This window comes from Terrapene carolina, unplaced genomic scaffold, assembly GCF_002925995.2.
Source record: "Terrapene carolina triunguis isolate 2854851 unplaced genomic scaffold, T_m_triunguis-2.0 Scaffold210, whole genome shotgun sequence".
Lineage (NCBI taxonomy): Eukaryota > Metazoa > Chordata > Testudines > Emydidae > Terrapene > Terrapene triunguis.
This window is the reverse complement of record NW_020664561.1, coordinates 16,449,202-16,467,479: the sequence shown is the minus strand read 5'-3', so window position 1 is coordinate 16,467,479 and position 18,278 is coordinate 16,449,202. Positions and strand designations below refer to the sequence as shown.

At 46.1% G+C, this 18,278-nt stretch overlaps 1 protein-coding gene across 1 annotated transcript in view; it reads right to left on the bottom strand.

Annotated features, from left to right (window-relative positions):
* Positions 1-18,278, bottom strand: part of LOC112103403 (hemicentin-1) — a 345,952-nt gene that overhangs the window by 279,137 nt on the left and 48,537 nt on the right. The window contains exon 2 of the mRNA XM_026655607.2: positions 16,761-16,831. Coding sequence (XP_026511392.1) covers positions 16,761-16,831 — 71 coding nt within the window. The remainder of the gene's footprint in view (positions 1-16,760; positions 16,832-18,278) is intronic.

Sequence of the window (18,278 nt, the reverse complement as noted above, 5' to 3'; positions counted from 1 at the left end):
CAGGACAATCCTATGGAAGACTTTGAATATCAGAATAGCAAGACCTTAAACTGGACTCTGCACTGGGGAGCAGAGTGGATAAAAATCAATGATTTTTTTTAAAAAAAATATATAAAAAATCAGATTTTTTTTATTTAAATTGGATTTTTTTGATAAAATGCTTTTTGAGGAAAAAACCTAGCTAAAGATAGTTTTTATTAAGATACATTATAGCACAAAGATATCTCATCATAGAATAGGGATTATAAATTCTAATTCTATAGTATGAGACAATATATTCATGTAATGTTTAAGAAAAGTTTTGTAAATGAGTTCCAATAGTTCATGGATTAGGGACCCAATCTTATGGGGTTCCACAGGCTTCTGTATAGATTATTTAGGTTAATCTTTCTATCTACCCAATGGGACTCAGTGCTAAGTCTAGAAGATACCATCAGAGATGCTTAATTTTGCAGTTCTCAAATGTGGATTTGTGTCTCCAGAGGTAATGTGCTTGTTAACAGCAAACATGTTTTAAAATAAATAAATAAATATATAGAGGTGAGAAATAACAGACCTCAACTCTATTGTTCCTCTGCAAATTTGTGTACACAGAGTCAATCCCTTACCTCTCTCTAAAAGTGCAAAATTTCAAAAAGTTCAATGAATAGAAGATTTTTTGGGGACGGAATAGATCTGGACAAGGAGAAGAAGTTTGGAGATAAATATGACAAGCAAGGGATATATGCTTTTTTGTTAACATATTCTATGTTTGCTGTTGAAGAAAAAAATCCAGAATACATAACATTGTTGTTTTAGTTAAATAAAACAATTTAAATGTCTTTCTGGTGATGTTCTCCTCCTAATACAGCATGGCAAGAAAATCTTCCCAATATTAATGATTAACCTGTTAAATTGGAGATAGTTCACCTCCCAATGACTTCATAAATATCTGCTTCAATTACCTTTGGTAAATGAAATAACCAAACAATCATTCATTTTCTGATATAGCTGTAAAACTAATCTGATAAGTTTTCAAAATATATCACTTTTTAAAAATGTATAGTGTTTACCTTCTAAAAATGAAACCTACATCTATCTCTGAGTTGTGAAGAATATGTATTAAGGTTATAACAACCAACAAGAATGCACTTTTATGTAGAAAACTATGATTAAATCGAGTCTTCCTAACTAGTGATGTAAATCATGATTAATCAAATCCACCCTGCTGGGGGAGAACCAGTATATGGAGCTTAGGCCATGGGTTACAGGGGATGTGTTTATAGTAACCTGTGTTCCTAAGCGGGCGGCTTCAGAATTTATACTAGTTGGAAGTTGTTGAGGTTTTTTGGGGTGGGGAGGAGGGGTGTTTAATCAAAATATTGTTAAGTATTGCTAAGTTTAACATTATCTAATTTAATTTCTCCGCTTAATTTAAAATTTATGGAAAAATAACGCTTAAACAAAAGTTCATATTTCTTGCATAAATATAACGTTTGCCTGTAGAAGACAGAACTTTCAAAGCATCTGAACTATGCATCACATCCCTGCAAGAGATGAGAATGACAAGAAACCTCACCACTTTTGGAAGTAAATGCAAAACTTAGGGCTTGTCTGCACTTGAAACGTTACAGTGGGAGGGGTTCTCCTGTCAGCATAGTTATTCCACTTCCACAAGAGGTGGTAGCTAGGTCAATGGAAAAATTCTTCAATTGACCAAGTACTGTCTACACCAGGGGTTAGGTCTGCCTAACTATGTGACTCAGGGGGTTGGATTTTTCACACCGCAGGGAGATGTAGCTATGCCGATGTAAATTTTCAGTGTAGACCAACCCTTATTTCTTCTACTTAGCTTTCCCATAGTAAATTCCTCACACACATACACACACACACACCCCAACACACACAAACAAATCTCTGTGATTAAACTACCTCTCCAGGTTGAGAAAAAAGAAAAATATAATGTTATTGTTTTTTCTATACTTTGGAGGCAGTCCAATATCACAATGAAGGAGAGATTAATAAGACTGGGACTTTTCAGCTTGGAAAAGAGATGACTTGGGGTATGTCTACACCCAGCCGCTAGTTCGGCGGCTGGGAATCGAAGTTCTGGGTTCGACTTATCGCGTCTTGTCTGGACGCGATAAGTCGAACCAGGAAGTCGACGGGGGAGCCTGCCTGCCGCGTGTGGACCGAGGTAAGTTCGAACTAAGGTACTTCGACTTCAGCTACATTATTCACGTAGCTGAAGTTGCGTACCTTAGTTCGAATTGGGGGGTAAGTGTAGACCAGGCCTAAGGGGGAATATGATTGAGGTCTATAAAATCATGACTGATGTGGAGAAAGTTGTGATGGGTTCGGTCACAGAGACCTCCTTGGTACTGTCATCTGATGTGCTGAAATTACCTCTAAGCCTGTGTAGCAGGGTGGTTACCCGCTCCTGCCCTTCAGGGCTTAAAACAGCCCAGGAGAGGGCTCTGGCTGGGGCAAGAAGCCTGGGCTGATTAGGGAAGGTAGGCTCAGCTGTGGCCAAGCCCCAATCAGGCCCAGCTGGCCCCTATAAGAGGCAGTGAGCCAGGAGCCCAGTCAGTCTCTCTCTCTACCTTTAGAGGGAGAAGGGCTTTGCTGCTAGGGAGCATACCGGGGTACCTAAGGTGGAGCAGGACTGGGGGAAGGCAAGAGGAGCTGGGGAGCTCCGGCCTGGAAACCCCACAGGCTGCAGGCCTAGGGTATGGCCAGCTGGGTACTGGGGTTGCAAAGGGGCAGCCTACGGGTAGGCAGAGGCAGCAGGTCCAAACCCCTTTGCCTGTGATGAGTGGCTGATACACTGAAGTCTGCCCCAGTGAACAGGGGCTAAGTGATGACTGGCAGTAGCCAAGACTGAGGCGAAGTGGGGATAGTGGGTGGGGGTTCCCCTGGGAGGGGGAGACCCTGAGACTGAGGGGTTCTGCAAAGGCGGCAGAAACCCAGTGAAGGGGCACCGGGTCCTGGGAGAGACACGGGGGCCAGCAGCGGTAAGGCGGATCACCGGCCTGCAAAGGGCGCTCCGGAGCTGGGATGAGCTAATTCCCACAGACGACCAGCAGGAGGCGCCGCCGGGTGAGTCCGTGCACTGCTACAGCCCATTTTCCCTGTCAGCTTGGGACTCCAGAATCCTGCCTTGTTGAGCCAGTCATGCCAGCCTGCTACAACACAGATCCAGGTCTGAAACACGCCCCCAAAGCTGCAGGCTTTAACTGAAAACCACTCAGCAGGTTACCTATCTCCAGCACCCAGACACCCAGCTCCCAATGGGATCCAAACCCCAAATAAATCCATTTTACTCTGTATAAAGCTTATACAGGGTAAACTCATAAATTGTCTGCCCTCTGTAACACTGACAGAGAGATATGCACAGCTGTTTGCTCCCCCAGGTATTAATCACTTACTCTGGATTCAATAATAAACAAAAGTGATTTTATTAAGAATAAAAATTAGGATTTAAGTGGTTCCAAGTAATAACAGACAGAACAAAGTAAGTCACCAAGTAAAATAAAGCAAAAATACGCAAGTCTAGCCTAATACATTAAGAAACTGAATACAGGTAAATCTCGCCCTCAGAGATGTTCCAAATAAGCTTCTTTCACAGACTAGACTCCTTCTTAGTCTGGGCCCAATCCTTTCCCCGGTACAGTTCTTGTTAGTTCCAGCTCAGCTGGTAAGTAGGGGGTTTCTTATGACTGCAGCCCCCTTTGTTCTGTTCCACCCCCTTTTATAGCTTTGGCATGAGGCGGGAATCTTTTGTCTCTCTGGGTCCCCACCCTTCCTTCTAAATGGAAAAGCACCAGGTTTAAGATGGATTCCAGTATCAGGTGACATGATCACATGTCACTGTAAGACCTCATTCTCCATTCTTTCAGGGCTGGCCCGAAGGTACCCAGGAAGGTTTGCAAGTAAATACAGCCATTCACAACCAATTTTCCTAGTTAATGGGAGCCATCAAGATTCCAAGCCACCATTAATGGCCCACACGTTGCATAGTTATAATAGGACTTCAGAGTAATACTTCATATTTCTAGCTTCAGATACAAGAATGATACATTCATACAAATAGGATGAACACACTCAGTAGATTATAAGCTTTGTAATGATACCTTACAAGAGACCTTTTGCATAAAGCATATTCCAGTTACATTATATTTACACTCATAAGCATATTTCCATAAATATATGGAGTGAAACATCACAAAAGTAAATAAGGAAGTGCTATTTATTCCTTCTAATAAAACAAGAACTAGGGGTCACCAAATGAAATTAATAGGCAGCAGGTTTAAAACAAACAAAAGGAAATATTTCTTCACACAATGCACAGTCAACCTGTGGAACTCTTTGCCAGAGAATGTTGTGAAGGCCAAGACTATAACAAGGTTCAAAAAAGAACTTGATAAATTCATGGAGGATAGGTCCATCAATGGCTATTAGCCAGGATGGGCAGTGATGGTGTTCATAGCCTCTGTTTGCCAGAGGCTGGTAATGAGCGACAGGGAATGGATCACTTGATGATTACCTGTTCTGTTCATTCCTTCTGGGGCACCTGGCATTGGCCACTGTTGGAAGACAGGATACTGGGCTAGATGGACCTTTAATCTGACCCAGCATGGCCATTCTTATGTCATATATATAGACAGACAGACAAAATATGATGCTTCTAATAATCTTCCAGATCTCAGCGAGGTTGGATCTTTGAATGGTAAGCAATGGAATGTTAATCTGTTAGGCTTTGTCTACACTACTACTTTTGTCAGTAAAACTTTGGTCTGTCAGGGGGTTGAAAAAAAACACACCCCTGACTGACATAAGTTGCAGCAGCAAAAGTGCTGGTGTGGACTGCACTATGTCGGCAGGAGAGGCTCTCCTGCCGACATAGCTATTGCTGCTCATTGGGAGTGGTTTAATTATGCCGGCAGGAGAGCTCTCTCTTGCCAGCAAAGAGTGGCTACACGGTAGACATTATAGCAGCACAGCTGTAGCTGTACAGCTGTGCCGCTGTAAGGTCCGTAGTGTAGACATAGCCTTAGTAACTATAAAGGTTGTAATCTCAAAGAACTGTTTACATATATGCTCCCAAAGTAGGAATACTTTATCATCTTCTAATGTAAAGAGTGTATCTGTTCTTTAAATGTAATTCTAATTATAAAGCCCTCCAAAATGTCCCTTCTGACTTTTATGGGAAAAGCAAGCCATAAAGCAGACAGCCAAAACACTGGGAAAAATAAGTCTCAAAAAACCCTTTTTGATTTTAATGTGTCAGAAACTCATCCTGGCAATGTTTTTGTATCCTAGAGGATAGCTCAGTATATCCCAATTAATTTTAACTGTTGTTATTAAGTGTCCTCTTCAACAAATGACTCCTCTGCTTTGTGTGTTACATGTGGAGACAAAGGCTAGACAATGGTTACTTCCTACAGTTCTCTTCCATTAAGGAAAACCTCTTGCTAGTCACACTTAAAATCTCTCAGAGTATTGTTACACACCAGCGAAGTGTTCTATTATGCTAATGTTTATTTTCCATATAAATAGTAAAACTACTTTGTTAATCACTATACACAGCGTTCCCAGTACAGCAGGAAACAGAAAACACAAAGGGCTGCCTTTTCAAAAGGTAGATCACATTACCAAAAAAAATGATGGAGGAGAGCAGCTTTACATATCAAACTTTTCCTAATGAAAAATTCCTTTAGAATTTTTTTTTCCAAATTGCAATTAAAAATGCTTATAGTTACGTCCTGAAATTCCCTGGAAAACTAGTGTTAGGTTCAGTCTAATTTGGATAAGCACCCAGGAGCTCCAATTAAATATCTGAATTTATCTGAACTAGCCACATTTCTGAGGCCTAAATTTAGCCTTGGTTTAACTCAACTGACTTCAAATAGCGTTGCATCCACTTATACTATGGCTGAATTTGGCCCTTAGTGTGCAAAATCTGACTGGAAACATCATTAGAAAAGACTCTTCTCATTAAAACAGTGATAATTTTTCTATTGGGCTCTATTAAATTAAGCACAATCAGGGGCTCCTTCTATAACTATTAGCAGCTGAAAGCCTGTGCTGTCACACTGCTATAATTCAGAAAATCCTGTATAAAAAAGCCAAAAATGGTTGAGATCTTAAAAACTGGATAGTAACAAACATGGGGTTGGTCCTGCTTTGAGTTGGGGTTGTTCCTCCCTTGAGTAGGGGGTTCGACTAGATGACCTCTTGAGGTCTCTTCCAAACCTAATCTTCTATGAATCCCAGTGATGATTGAACCTGGTGATAGTCTAAACAAAAAGAGCTCGTGCTTTTTAGCTATTTCCATTGCTTCACACTGACTCAACAGACATTGTAGGCTTCAGAGTGATGTCTGAGGTTATTGTGTGTGGTAACTGTGTTATATGAGTGATTGCGCTGATTTGTGTGTGGGTTGTGTTGTGCTGGGAAAGTTGTGTAGATCTGTGCGGGTGGTGAATGAGGGGTGTGTGCTACTTTGAGGGGCTATTTGTGCTTGGGGTTATTGTGTATGCTGGTTGTGTTTTTGTGTGGATGGTTGTATTGATTTGTGTCTGAGGGGGTTGTGCTGGGAGATTTGTGATTTGCGTTCAGGGATGAAATCCTGGGCCTACTGAAATCATTGGAAGTTTTGTCATTGACTTCAGTGGGACCAGGATTTCATCCCTGGTTTCAGCTCCAACTGCTATAATAGCAAGAACCCACCTTTTAAGAAAGTGGGTAAGAGAAGCTGGGAAATTTCCTTTTCGAAATATGCAAAGTCAGGGGCTTTTCCCCTAAGGTTTGTTGATTTAAGCAAATTATACCCTTTTTTACATACTCAGCTCTAGGGTGACCAGACAGCAAGTGTGAAAAATTGGGGTGGGGGTGGGGGGTAATAGGAGCCTATATAAGAAAGACCCAAAAATCAGGACTGTCCCTATAAAATTGGGACATCTGGTCACCCTATTCAGCTCATCCTTTTAGGATGCACGTTCCCTTCCATACAACTGGAAAAGAATCTATCTGGAGAATTTCATCTTTTGGAATATTCTTTTGAACAGATCACTGATTTAGCAGAACTTCAATGAGAATGCCACAAAATACAGTTCCCCCTTTTAAATTTCATGTAGATTTGAGAAACACGCTGCATACATGAAGAAAGAATAGGGTCACTGTATAATTAGGGGAAAAGAGAGTAAAGTGGGGTTTTTTTCATATCCTGCCATCAATCAGTGCACAAAATTCTCATTTAAGTCAATGGGTGCATTGCATTAAAAATAAAAAAGATGATGGTAATATATAGACAATAGTCCTCTCACCCTTACTCTCAAGATAAGGCCCACTGAAATCAGTGGGACTAAATAATAACAGTAAAGGCTGAAGGATTAGGCTTGTATTGGAAGCGCCCCCTCTAGCAATTCGTTTAGTCTGTGCTTTTGTTTTGTGGACAGATTGATTTTGTTATCCACAAATGACCCAATTAGATGGATGTCAAGTTTAGCCTTGATGATCTCCAATGAAGACAAATTTCATAATCTCCCTTGGCAGCTCATTACACTGTCTAATTGTTCTGATAGTTACAAAGCTCTTCCTTAAAATATTTAATATTTGGCATGAATTCAGTCCATTTTGATTAATAAGAATAACTGCTCCATGTCCTTTCCTGCTGCATTAATCTCTCTTGTTGCAATGTAAAGATGATCTGCTTCTCAAACTGTTTTTTTTCCCCAGTGCTTTCTTTCAATTCAATTTCCTGTGTCTCTTAAATGCTGTATTTGGAAACACACACATGGCAAATGGTTGGAAAATGCTTCATTGTTCTGGGAAAAACCCAGGAGTTTTAATCAAAATATTACATAGTTCCAATTACTTTTTAAAATTTAAATTTCTGGTCTTTCAAATATTATAGTTCATTCAAATGGATGCATTTTCTGTACTGATATTAACTTATTTAAATGCCCACAGTTTGAATATGAAGTTATTAAAACAATATGCCATTGGCTAGAATTTAAAAAAATTAAATCATAACTTAAATAGAAGTTTATAGTAATTTTTAAACAAGTTGTTTGGAACTAAGACTTTGTGCTAAACATTTATTACAAGCTTCATCTAATCTGCAAATTATTTGCAAACATTAGCTTTTGGCTTCTTTTCATCTAGAAAACAGCAGTTTTTCAAGTTATTTTTCTCTATGCCAGTTATGAAAAACAAACTGAGGGTGGCAGACATTTTTAAACTAGCTAATTTAAGACAAATGTCAAAACAGGGTGGTTGGGTTTTATTATTCAAAATATATTATTGTTTTCTCTGAATTTCTAGTTTAGAATTTTCTGCTACATTTTAAATTGTATTCATTGTGTTACACAAAAGAGCACCACCCAATTACAAGTAGCTTTTTATTAAAAGGATTCCTAATGCCAGTTTTCTAAGCCAGATCTGCTTTTAAGCCACAGAAGATCTAGATCTGGTCTCCACTACAGAGTTAGGTGAACGTAAGGCAGCTTATGTCAGCCTAACTCTGTGAGCATCTACCCTAACATGTAGCTCCCTCCGACGTAATTTGCCCACTACACTGACCTAATAACAACTCCACCTCCATGAGAGGCATAGCGCTCAAGTTAATGTTGTTAGGTCGACGCAGTGTCGACACTGTGTTGCTTATCGACGGTTGCTGCCTTTCAGAAATCGTCCCATAATGCCCCACACTGGCAGTTAAATCGGTGTAAGTGCTTCCGGTGAGGACACTCACCGTCAACACAAGGAGCATAGAGTGGACATATAAAACCAATTCAATTACTGTGGTGGCTGTACGTCAATGACTTAATTTTGCAGTGTAGACCTACCCTGGTCCCGCACTACTAAGGTTTGGTCTACACTAGGAACTTATGTCGGTATAACAACATCGCTCAAGTGTGGAAAATCCACACCCCAGAGCAGTGTAGTTATACTGACCTAACCTCCAATGTAGCAGCACTGTGTTGATGGCAGAAGTCCTACCGCTTTTCGGGGAGGTGGAGTATCTAGGCCACCGGAAGATGCTCTCCCATCAGTATAGGTAGCATCTTCACTAAGCGCTACAGCCATGCAGCTGTGCTGCTGCAGCGCTGTAAATGTGGACAAGCTGTCACTCAGGCAGTACTCTAAGGAGGGAAGGATTGAATCAAGCAAACGCTGCCCCAATCTGGCATGGGAATTTTTCCATTGTTTTAAAGAGGAAATAGACCAGATCTTCTTTGACTAAGAGCTTGTCTACACTGGCACTTTACAGCACAGCAACTTTCTCGCTCAGGGATGTGAAAAAACATCCACCTGAGCGCAGCAAGTTTCAGCGCTGTAAAGTGCCAGTGCAGACAGAGCACCTCCCAGCACTGGTAGCTATTCTCCTCGTGGAGGTGGGTTTTTTATAGCACTGGGAGTGCCGCAAATATACAAGCCACGTTAAAGCACTGCCACAGCAGCACTTTAACATTGCCAGTGAAGACATGCCCTAACTCAGGGACGGTCAAGCTGAGCCTGAGAAGGAGCCAGAATTTACCAATTTACACTGCCAAAGAGACACATTAATATGTCAGTAGCCCCGCATCAGCTCCCCCCCACTCCAATCTGCAGCGCCTCCCAGCCGCCCCACCAATCAGTGCTTCCCGCTCCCTCCCCACGCCTCCCGCCCGCCACAATCAGCTGTTATGCAGTGCACAGGAGGCTCTGGTGGGGATGGGGGGGAAGAGTGAGGGCATAGCAGGCTCGGGGGCAGGGGTGGAGTGGGGGCAGGGCCTGGGGCAGAGCAGGGGGTTGAGCACTGAGCACTCCCCGGCACATTGGAAAGTTGGCATCTGTAGCTCCAGCCCCAGAGTCAGTGTCTATGCAAGGAACCACATATTAACCTATGAAGACCGCATGCGGCTCCAGAGCCATAGGTTGGCCACCCCTGCCCTAACTGCAGCTCCACCCAAATCCTTCACCTAGGGGCCCAATTCTGATCTCATTTACAGCACCTTTAAACCAATGGAATTCCAGTGACTGCAAAGGAGTTACTCTTGATGATTTACATCAGTGTGAGATCCGAATCAGACCCTAAGGCGATTCCCACTCTGAGCCATCTGACTGATGAGCACCGCTACTAACACAACCCAGGAGATTTGCATGACGACAGAGAGTGCTTCAAGAACTGCGTCAATCTGATGGAAAATTTACCTTTAATCAGCCTGTGTCAGGTGGTAACCTGGTGGATGATGTCACACAACCTTTCTTATATGTATATTAACTAAATTAGATATTTTGTAGAGCTGGTTGAAATGTTTCAAAATTGCAGACAAATTTTTCCCACACAAAGAAAAAAGACGGTTACTCACCTTTGTAACTGTTGTTCTTCAAGATGTGTTGCTCATATCCATTCCAATTAGGTATGCGCGCGCCGTGTGCACGATCGTCGGAAGATTTTTACCCTAGCAACCCTCGGTGGGTCGGCTGAGGCGCCCCCTGGAGTGGCGCCCTTATGGGGCCGGACATATGCCCCTGCCGACCCAGCGCCCCCTCAGTTCCTTCTTGCCGGCTACTCTGACAGTGGGGATGGAGGGCGGGTTTGGCATGGATATGAGCAACACATCTCAAAGAACAACAGTTACAAAGGTGAGTAACCGTCTTTTCTTCTTCGAGTGCTTGCTCATATCAATTCCAATTAGGTGACTCCCAAGCCTTACCTAGGCAGTGGGGTCAGAGTGAGATGTCGCAGAGTGAAGGACCGCTGAACCGAATGCCGCATCATCCCTGGACTGCTGCACTATGGCATAGTGGGAAGCGAAGGTATGTACTGATGACCAAGTCGCTGCCCTACAGATGTCCTGTATGGGCACATGAGCCAGAAAGGCGGAGGACGAAGCTTGAGCCCGAGTAGAATGGGCAGTGAGGCGGGTAGTTGGGACACCAGCTAAGTCATAGCACGCATGGATGCATGATGTAATCCAAGACGAGATTCGCTGTGAGGAGACCGGGCGGCCCTTCATCCGGTCTGCCATCGCTACGAACAGCTGGGACGTCTTCCTAAAAGGTTTTGTTCGTTCGATGTAAAAGGCAAGAGCCCTATGAACATCTAGGGAATGTAGCTATTGCTCTCATCGCAAAGCGTGCGGCTTCGGAAAGAAGACCGGGAGGAAGATGTCTTGGTTGACATGGAAGGCAGACAACACCTTAGGGAGGAAGGCAGGGTGTGGTTGCAGCTGTACCTTGTCCTTATGGAACACCATATACGGTGGGTCCGATGTGAGGGCCCGAAGTTCCGACACTCGTCTAGCCAATGTGATAGCGATGAGGAAAGCTGTTTTCCAGGAAAGGTACAGAAGCGAGCAGGTGGCCATCGGCTCGAAGGGGGCACCCATGAGTCTAGATAGGACCAGATTGAGGTCCCACGTAGGGGCCGGATGACGAATTTGCAGGTACAGATGTTCCAAACCCTTGAGGAACCTGCTGACCATGGGATTGGAGAAAACCGAGCACCCGTTTTCGCCAGGGTGGAAGGCTGAAATCGCTGCTATGTGTACTCTGATGGATGAGACAGCTAGGCCTTGCTGTTTCAGGGACCAGAGATACTCTAGAATGGTAGGTACTGGCACCTCCAGAGGGACAGTATTGCTCAAGGCACACCAGCAGGACAAGCGCTTCCATTTGGCCAGGTATGTGGACCTAGTGGAGGGCTTTCTGCTACCCAAGAGTACTTGCTGCACTGAACTGGAGCAACGCAGCTCAGATTGAGTTAGCCATGCAGCATCCATGCTGTGAGATGGAGGGACTGCAGGTTCGGATGACATAACCTGCCGTGTTCCTGAGTGATCAGATCCGGCCACAATGGTAGAGGAATTGGTTTGGTCACCGACAGATCGAGGAGTGTGGTGTACCAATGCTATCTGGACCACGCCGGAGCGATCAAGATTAAGCGGGCCTTGTCTCTGCGTAATTTGAGAAGGACCTTGTGGACCAACGGAAATGGAGGAAAGGCATAGAGCAGGTGGTCTTTCCACGGTATCAGGAAGGCGTCCGACAGGGAGCCCGGGGAGCGACCCTGGAGAGAGCAGAACACCTGGCACTTCCGATTCTCACGAAAGGCGAAAAGGTTTATGTGGGGAAATCCCCACTTCCGGAAAACAGAATGGATAACGTCCAGACGTAGCGACCATTTGTGAGTCAGGAAGGACCTGCTGAGGCAATCTGCCAAGGTGTTCTGGACTCCTGGGAGAAACGACGCCACCAGGTCGATTGAATGGGCTATGCAAAATTCCCAGAGGTGTATGGCTTCCTGACAGAGGAGGGACGACCGCGCTCCACCTTGCTTGTTGATGTAAAACATGGCTGTTGTGTTGTCTGTGAAGATTGTGACACAACGGCCCTGAAGGTGTTCGCGGAATACCTGACACGCCAGGCGTACTGCTCTCAGTTCCCTTACTTTGATGTGCAGGGTTATTTCTTGTGCGGACCAAAGACCTTGTGTGCGAAGGTCCGCAAGGTGAGCGCCCGAGCCCAGAGATGACGCATCATGGTCAGGACTAGAGAGGGCTGTGGGGCATGGAATGGCATCCCCCCACAAACAAAGCTGGGGTTTAGCCACCAACCCAGAGAGGATAAGACCTCCGTCGGTACCGTGAGTACTGTGTCCAAACTGTCTCGGCCTGGATGGTACCCTGACAAGAGCCAGGTCTGAAGTGGACGGAGGCGTAGTCTGGCATGTCTGGTCACGAAGGTGCACGAGGCCATGTGGCCCAGAAGAACAAGGCACGTGCGTGCTGTCGACGTTGGGAAGTTTTGGAGGCCATGAATAATGGTCATCATGGACTGGAAGTGGGCCTGTGGTAGGCACGCCCTGGCGAGATTCGAGTCCAGGATCGCCCCAATGAAGTCTATTCTTTGGGTTGGCTCCAAAGTGGACTTTTCGATGTTGAGCAGCAGGCCCAGTTGCCTGAACAAGCTCAAGATGAACCGAACATGAGACCGCACCTGTAGCTCGGAACGACCCCGAATGAGCCAGTCGTCGAGGTACGGGAACACTTGGATCCGATGTCGGCGGAGCGAGGCCGCTACAACAGCCATACACTTTGTGAAGACCCTTGGTGCTGTGGACAGGCCGAAGGGAAAGACGGTAAATAGGAAATGCTGCTGGTTGACCACAAAGTGAAGGAATCGCCTGTGCAGCGGGTAAATTGCTATGTGGAAGTACGCGTCCTTCATGTCGAGGGCGGCGTACCAGTCTCCAGGATCCAGGGAAGGGATAATGGTCCCCAGGGAAACCATGCGGAACTTCAACTTTACCATGAATTTGTTGAGTCCGCGCAGGTCCAGGATGGGCCGTAGTCCCCCCCTTTGCCTTGCAGATTAGAAAGTAATGGGAGTAAAAACCCCTGCCCCTCAAATCCTTTGGGATCTCTTCCACCGCTCCAATAGACAGGAGCGCCTGTACCTCCTGTAAGAGGAGTTGCTCATGAGAGTGGTCCCTGAAGAGGGACGGGGAGGGAGGGGTGGAAGGGAGGGGTGAAACAAACTGAAGATGGCATCCAGTTTCCACCATGCGTAGGACCCAGCGATCTGACGTTATGCAGGACCACGCAGGGAGGAAATAGGAGAGGCAGTTGAAGAAAGGCGGGAAAGGATCCTGCAAGGAGACTGGTGCTCCGTCCTTGGGCGCACCTTCAAAAGTTTTGCTTGGGCCCCGCCGATGGTTTTGGGGGGCCCTGATTCTTGCCTGATTGAGGACCAGAATGTCTCCTCCTATTACCACGACCATGCCTTCTAGCGAAGTCTTGCCGTGGTCGAGGGTTAGGGTAGGTGCGCTGCGGTTGGGGCTGGAAGGGCCTACGTTGCGTCACTGGGGTATGCATGCGCATGATGGCCCGGTTGTCCTTCAGACTCTAAAGTCTGGGATCAGTTTTGTCTGAGAATAGCCCCTGGCCATCAAAGGGCAGGTCTTGAATAGTCTGCTGCAGCTCCGGTGGAAGACCGGACACTTGTAGCCATGAAATGCGGCGCATAGCCATGCGAGTCCTAGCCGCCGAGTCCACCGCGTCCAAAGACGCCTGCAGGGATGTCCTCGCCACTTTCTTGCCCTCTTCTAGCAAGGCCCCAAACTCCTCCCTGGACTCCTGGGGAACCAACTCCTTGAACTTCCCCATCGAGTTCCAGGTGTTATAATTATAATGGTTCAGGAGGGCCTGCTGGTTAGCTACCCTGAGCTGTAGTCCACCCATTGAATAAATCTTGCGCCCGAATAAATCCAGGCACCTAGTGTCCTTGGACTTAGGGGCAGGCGCTTGCTGGCCATGTCTCTCCCTCTCGTTCACAGACTGTACAATGAGGGAACAAGGTTGGGGGTGAACATACAAATATTCATAGTCCTTAGAGGGCACCATGTATTTCCTCTCCACCCCTTTGGCCATGGGAGGAATAGATGCTGGGGACTGCCAGATCGTATTGGCATTAGCCTGGATGGTCCGAATGAAAGGTAAGGCTACACGTGTGGGAGCATCGGCCGATAAAATGTCCACCACCGGATCCTCAACTTTCATCACCTCCTCCACCTGGAGGTTCATGTTCTGTGTCACCCTACGTAGCAATTCCTGGTGTGCACAAAGATCTATAGGCAGTGGGCCAGAGGAGGACATGCCTGCCATGGCCTCGTCAGGCGAGGATGAGGAGGACACCCCCGGGACTAGCGGATCCTGGGGAAGGTCTGGTTGAGGAGGGTCCCGGTTGCCCTAGGTCCACCATGCTAGGGGCATGGGCCTGATCTGATGGCAGGGCAGTCGCCTCCGAGGCTATCGGGGGAGGGCGGCTCACAGTGGCCTCAGGCATCCGAGGCTCCGAATGGGCAGAGCGAGAAGCGCCTGAGGGGACACCTTGGGCTTGGTGGTATGCCCAAGGAGTCCAGAAGGACCATTGTGGGGGTCCCTGGTCAGGATCCTGTCCTTCATCTTGCCCCTGGCTAGCACCATCCGCGTCTTGGCCCTGGACGTGGTAGCCACTCCCCGCTTGGGACAACATTGAATTTGGTCGTGAAGGCCAAGGCGGTGCCGAACGCACATGCTGCGTTGCACCGTCCTGCTCTGTCGCTCCGTGCCTGGGAGCTGGAGACCGGTGTCAGGGTCTCGAGTGGGATCGCGATCGGGACCGATAGTCATAACGGTGCCGGGAGGTCGATCTAGATCTCGACGAGGACCTACGGTCCGGGCGGTGCCGGGATCGGCTGCAAGACAATCGGTGCCAGGAACGGTGCCGGGACCTGGATCGGTACCGATCATACCGGGAGGGAGACCTTCATGAAGCGGAGCGGCGCCGCAAGTATGACCAGCGCTGAGATGGGGATTGGTGCCGGGACTGAGAGCGATACCGAGACTGGGACCATCGGCGGGATCGGGACCGCAACCTGGACCGGGACCGAGATCGGTGCCGAGCTGTCTCGCTCTGCGATGGAGGTCGCATGAAGGTGGGCTTCCCTATGGATGGAACAATCCGCACCGGCGGTGCCGGAGGGTGAGACGGTCCAGGCTCAGTCAGCGCGATCAGGTCGTGAGCGGTGGAGAAGGTCTCCGGAGTGGACGGCAGGCCGAGCTCAACCACGATGTGCACCGGGGAGCTTGTGTGCACCGGACTCAACGGCACTTGTGGCACCGGAATCGATGGTGCCGGAGTTGGAGCCTTTATGGGGCAGTCCGGCACGGGCTGTTGCTCCAATGGGGGCACAGGCGGCGCCTGCAACTGCACAGGAGCAGCAGGTGGTTTGTGCTGCTTCTTGGGCCGCGGAGACAGTGAGCGGTGTCGCGTCTGTACCGGTGCCGGAGATGTCCAGTGGCGAGAGTCTTTGCTGGTGCCGGGTTGTTCCGGTGCCGGAGGCACGCTTCGGACCGACGGCGCCTGGTCTGCTAAGTGCCGCTTCCATTAGGAGCTGTTTTAAATGAAAGTCCCGTTCCTTTTTTGTCCGAGGCTTGAAAGCCTTACAAATGCAGCACTTATCTGGTTGATGGGATTCCCCCAGGCACTTCAAGCAGGAGCGTGGGGGTCTCCCGTAGGCATTGGCTTGAGACAGACCGAGCAAGGCTTGAAACCCGGAGACCTAGGCATGGGCTCTGGTACCGGGGAGGAGGGAAGGGGATAAACCCCGGTTCCTCCAAGTACTATCTACACTATCTACAACACTTACTATTAACTACCCTATAACTGTTAAAACTACACTAAACAACTATCTACAGTACAACGAGTAAAGAGCTAGGGAGGTGGGGATCAGCTCCACAGTTCCAACGACCGTCATGGGCGGTAAGAAGGAACTGAGGGGGTGCTGGGTCGGCAGGGGCATATATCCGGTGCCATAAGGGCACCACACCAGGGGGCGCCTCAGCCGACCCATCGAGTGTTGCTAGGGTAAAAATCTTCCAACGATCGTGCACGTGGCGCGCGCACAGCTAATTGGAATCGATATGAGGAAGCACTCGAAGAAGAAATTGAAAAATTTCAACAAATTATTTGCAGTTTTTCACCCAGCTGACAGAATCAGTAAAAAATACAAAATACAAAATAATTCTCAGAATTTTCCAACTTGTTCTAGTATTTTGTATTGTTGAACAAAATCAGTAAATTTAGTCACCCTGTTGTAGAACAAGTCACATGGGTGTCAACTATGCATGCAGGGCAGCTAGCATAATAGGGCCTGACTAGGGCCTCTAGTAGAAACAAGTGAGAAAGAAGGCTAAGGAAATAAGGACCATAGCAAGTACCATATACAGAACAGGTAAGTTACTCACCTGAACATAAAGTTCCCGGAGTTCATATTGAAATTTCTTGGAATCTGTGGTAATTGTCACTGGGCCAATTTCTGGGATGAAAAGAAAAAAATGAAAATTGTGTAATGAGATTGCAGTAAAATCCCAAAGGCTATTAAATTACAATTGCCCTGAGAGTCAATAATTTCAGTCATACAATCTGGTATTTTTAAAAGGGTTTTTTTTTTTTTAAATAAAGAAAAGCAATAACATTGTATTTAATGATAAAAGAGCAGAATACTATTTCAAGGCACTGGCCTGTATTGGGCATCATCTCTCCCATCCCCAGCATGCCAGGGGAACATATGCACTACACCACACCTTTTGACAGTGAAGCATGCTCCCCTTTCTGCAGCCAGCCAGCTCCATGTAAAGCAAAATACTGCAGCTTTCAATTACTAATTTTTGACACAAAACCCTTCGCATATTAGCACTTGGAAAAGGATAGCCATTTAAATGACCATGTTAAAGGAGAGTTGAGGGGTTAATGCAACAGAGGGCTGCTGACTTACAGAGAAGGTGGGTCTGATTTTAAGTCTACCAGTCTTGAATAATTAAAAACAACTCTGATAATTTTGTACAGATATTATTCTTAGTTCCATGTGTCTTAAACACATACATATACACTGGTCTGTCTGTATGTGTCTGTGTCTCTCACATGCACGCACTGCTGTTTTCTTTTGCCCCATATTTGTATTACTCCTGGTGATAGGGAAGGGGAAAAAAATAGTGGTTGCACCAGAAATTAATACGAGTTTGTTCCAGATGTAATTGTATGTCTGAGTGTGAGAAACTGAAGTCCTTTAGCCACAGACCAGATCAGCAAGCTTCTCCCACCAATGTTACACAAATGTGCCTCAAGACCCAGGCCAGGCCTGAAGGGCATCTCCCCTCTAGAAGGGAGAACATAGTTCAGCCTCCATGCCTGTTCACTCCCTGGTCTCTCAGATCAAGGCTGCCAGCAAAAGCACAAACTATAAATCAATTCCAATTCTGGGTTTTGTGGTGTAGGCATGTGTCTACTGACAACCAACCTGAGATCATCAAATTCAACTCAACTGGCCATCAAACCACCAGGAAATAACTTTCAGTAATCACAGGGCTCTATTCATAATGGCAACATAGAGGCGGAAGTTTAAATATCACATTAACACATACACACCCCAAGCCATCCATTCCCTCCTGATGTCTTCCAAATCATCATCCAGTGTGCTTATAACAAAATGTTTCCCCAAGTGTCCACATTTATTTCCCATACTCACTATAAATTAGAGCTTTTCTAAATGGGGATATAAAATAGCTATTTCTGATTCCAAATTAACTCCATAAATGGATACTCTTAATCTGGAATAAAAGCATCCATGCATGAAGTTAATCAGGAATAGTTAATCCACTTTAAATCCACACCCTACCTTATTCCAGATTACCTTTCATGTGTGGACAAGCCTTAAATGAGTATTTAATATCCATGTAATCTTGATATTTTTTCCTTTCCAACCA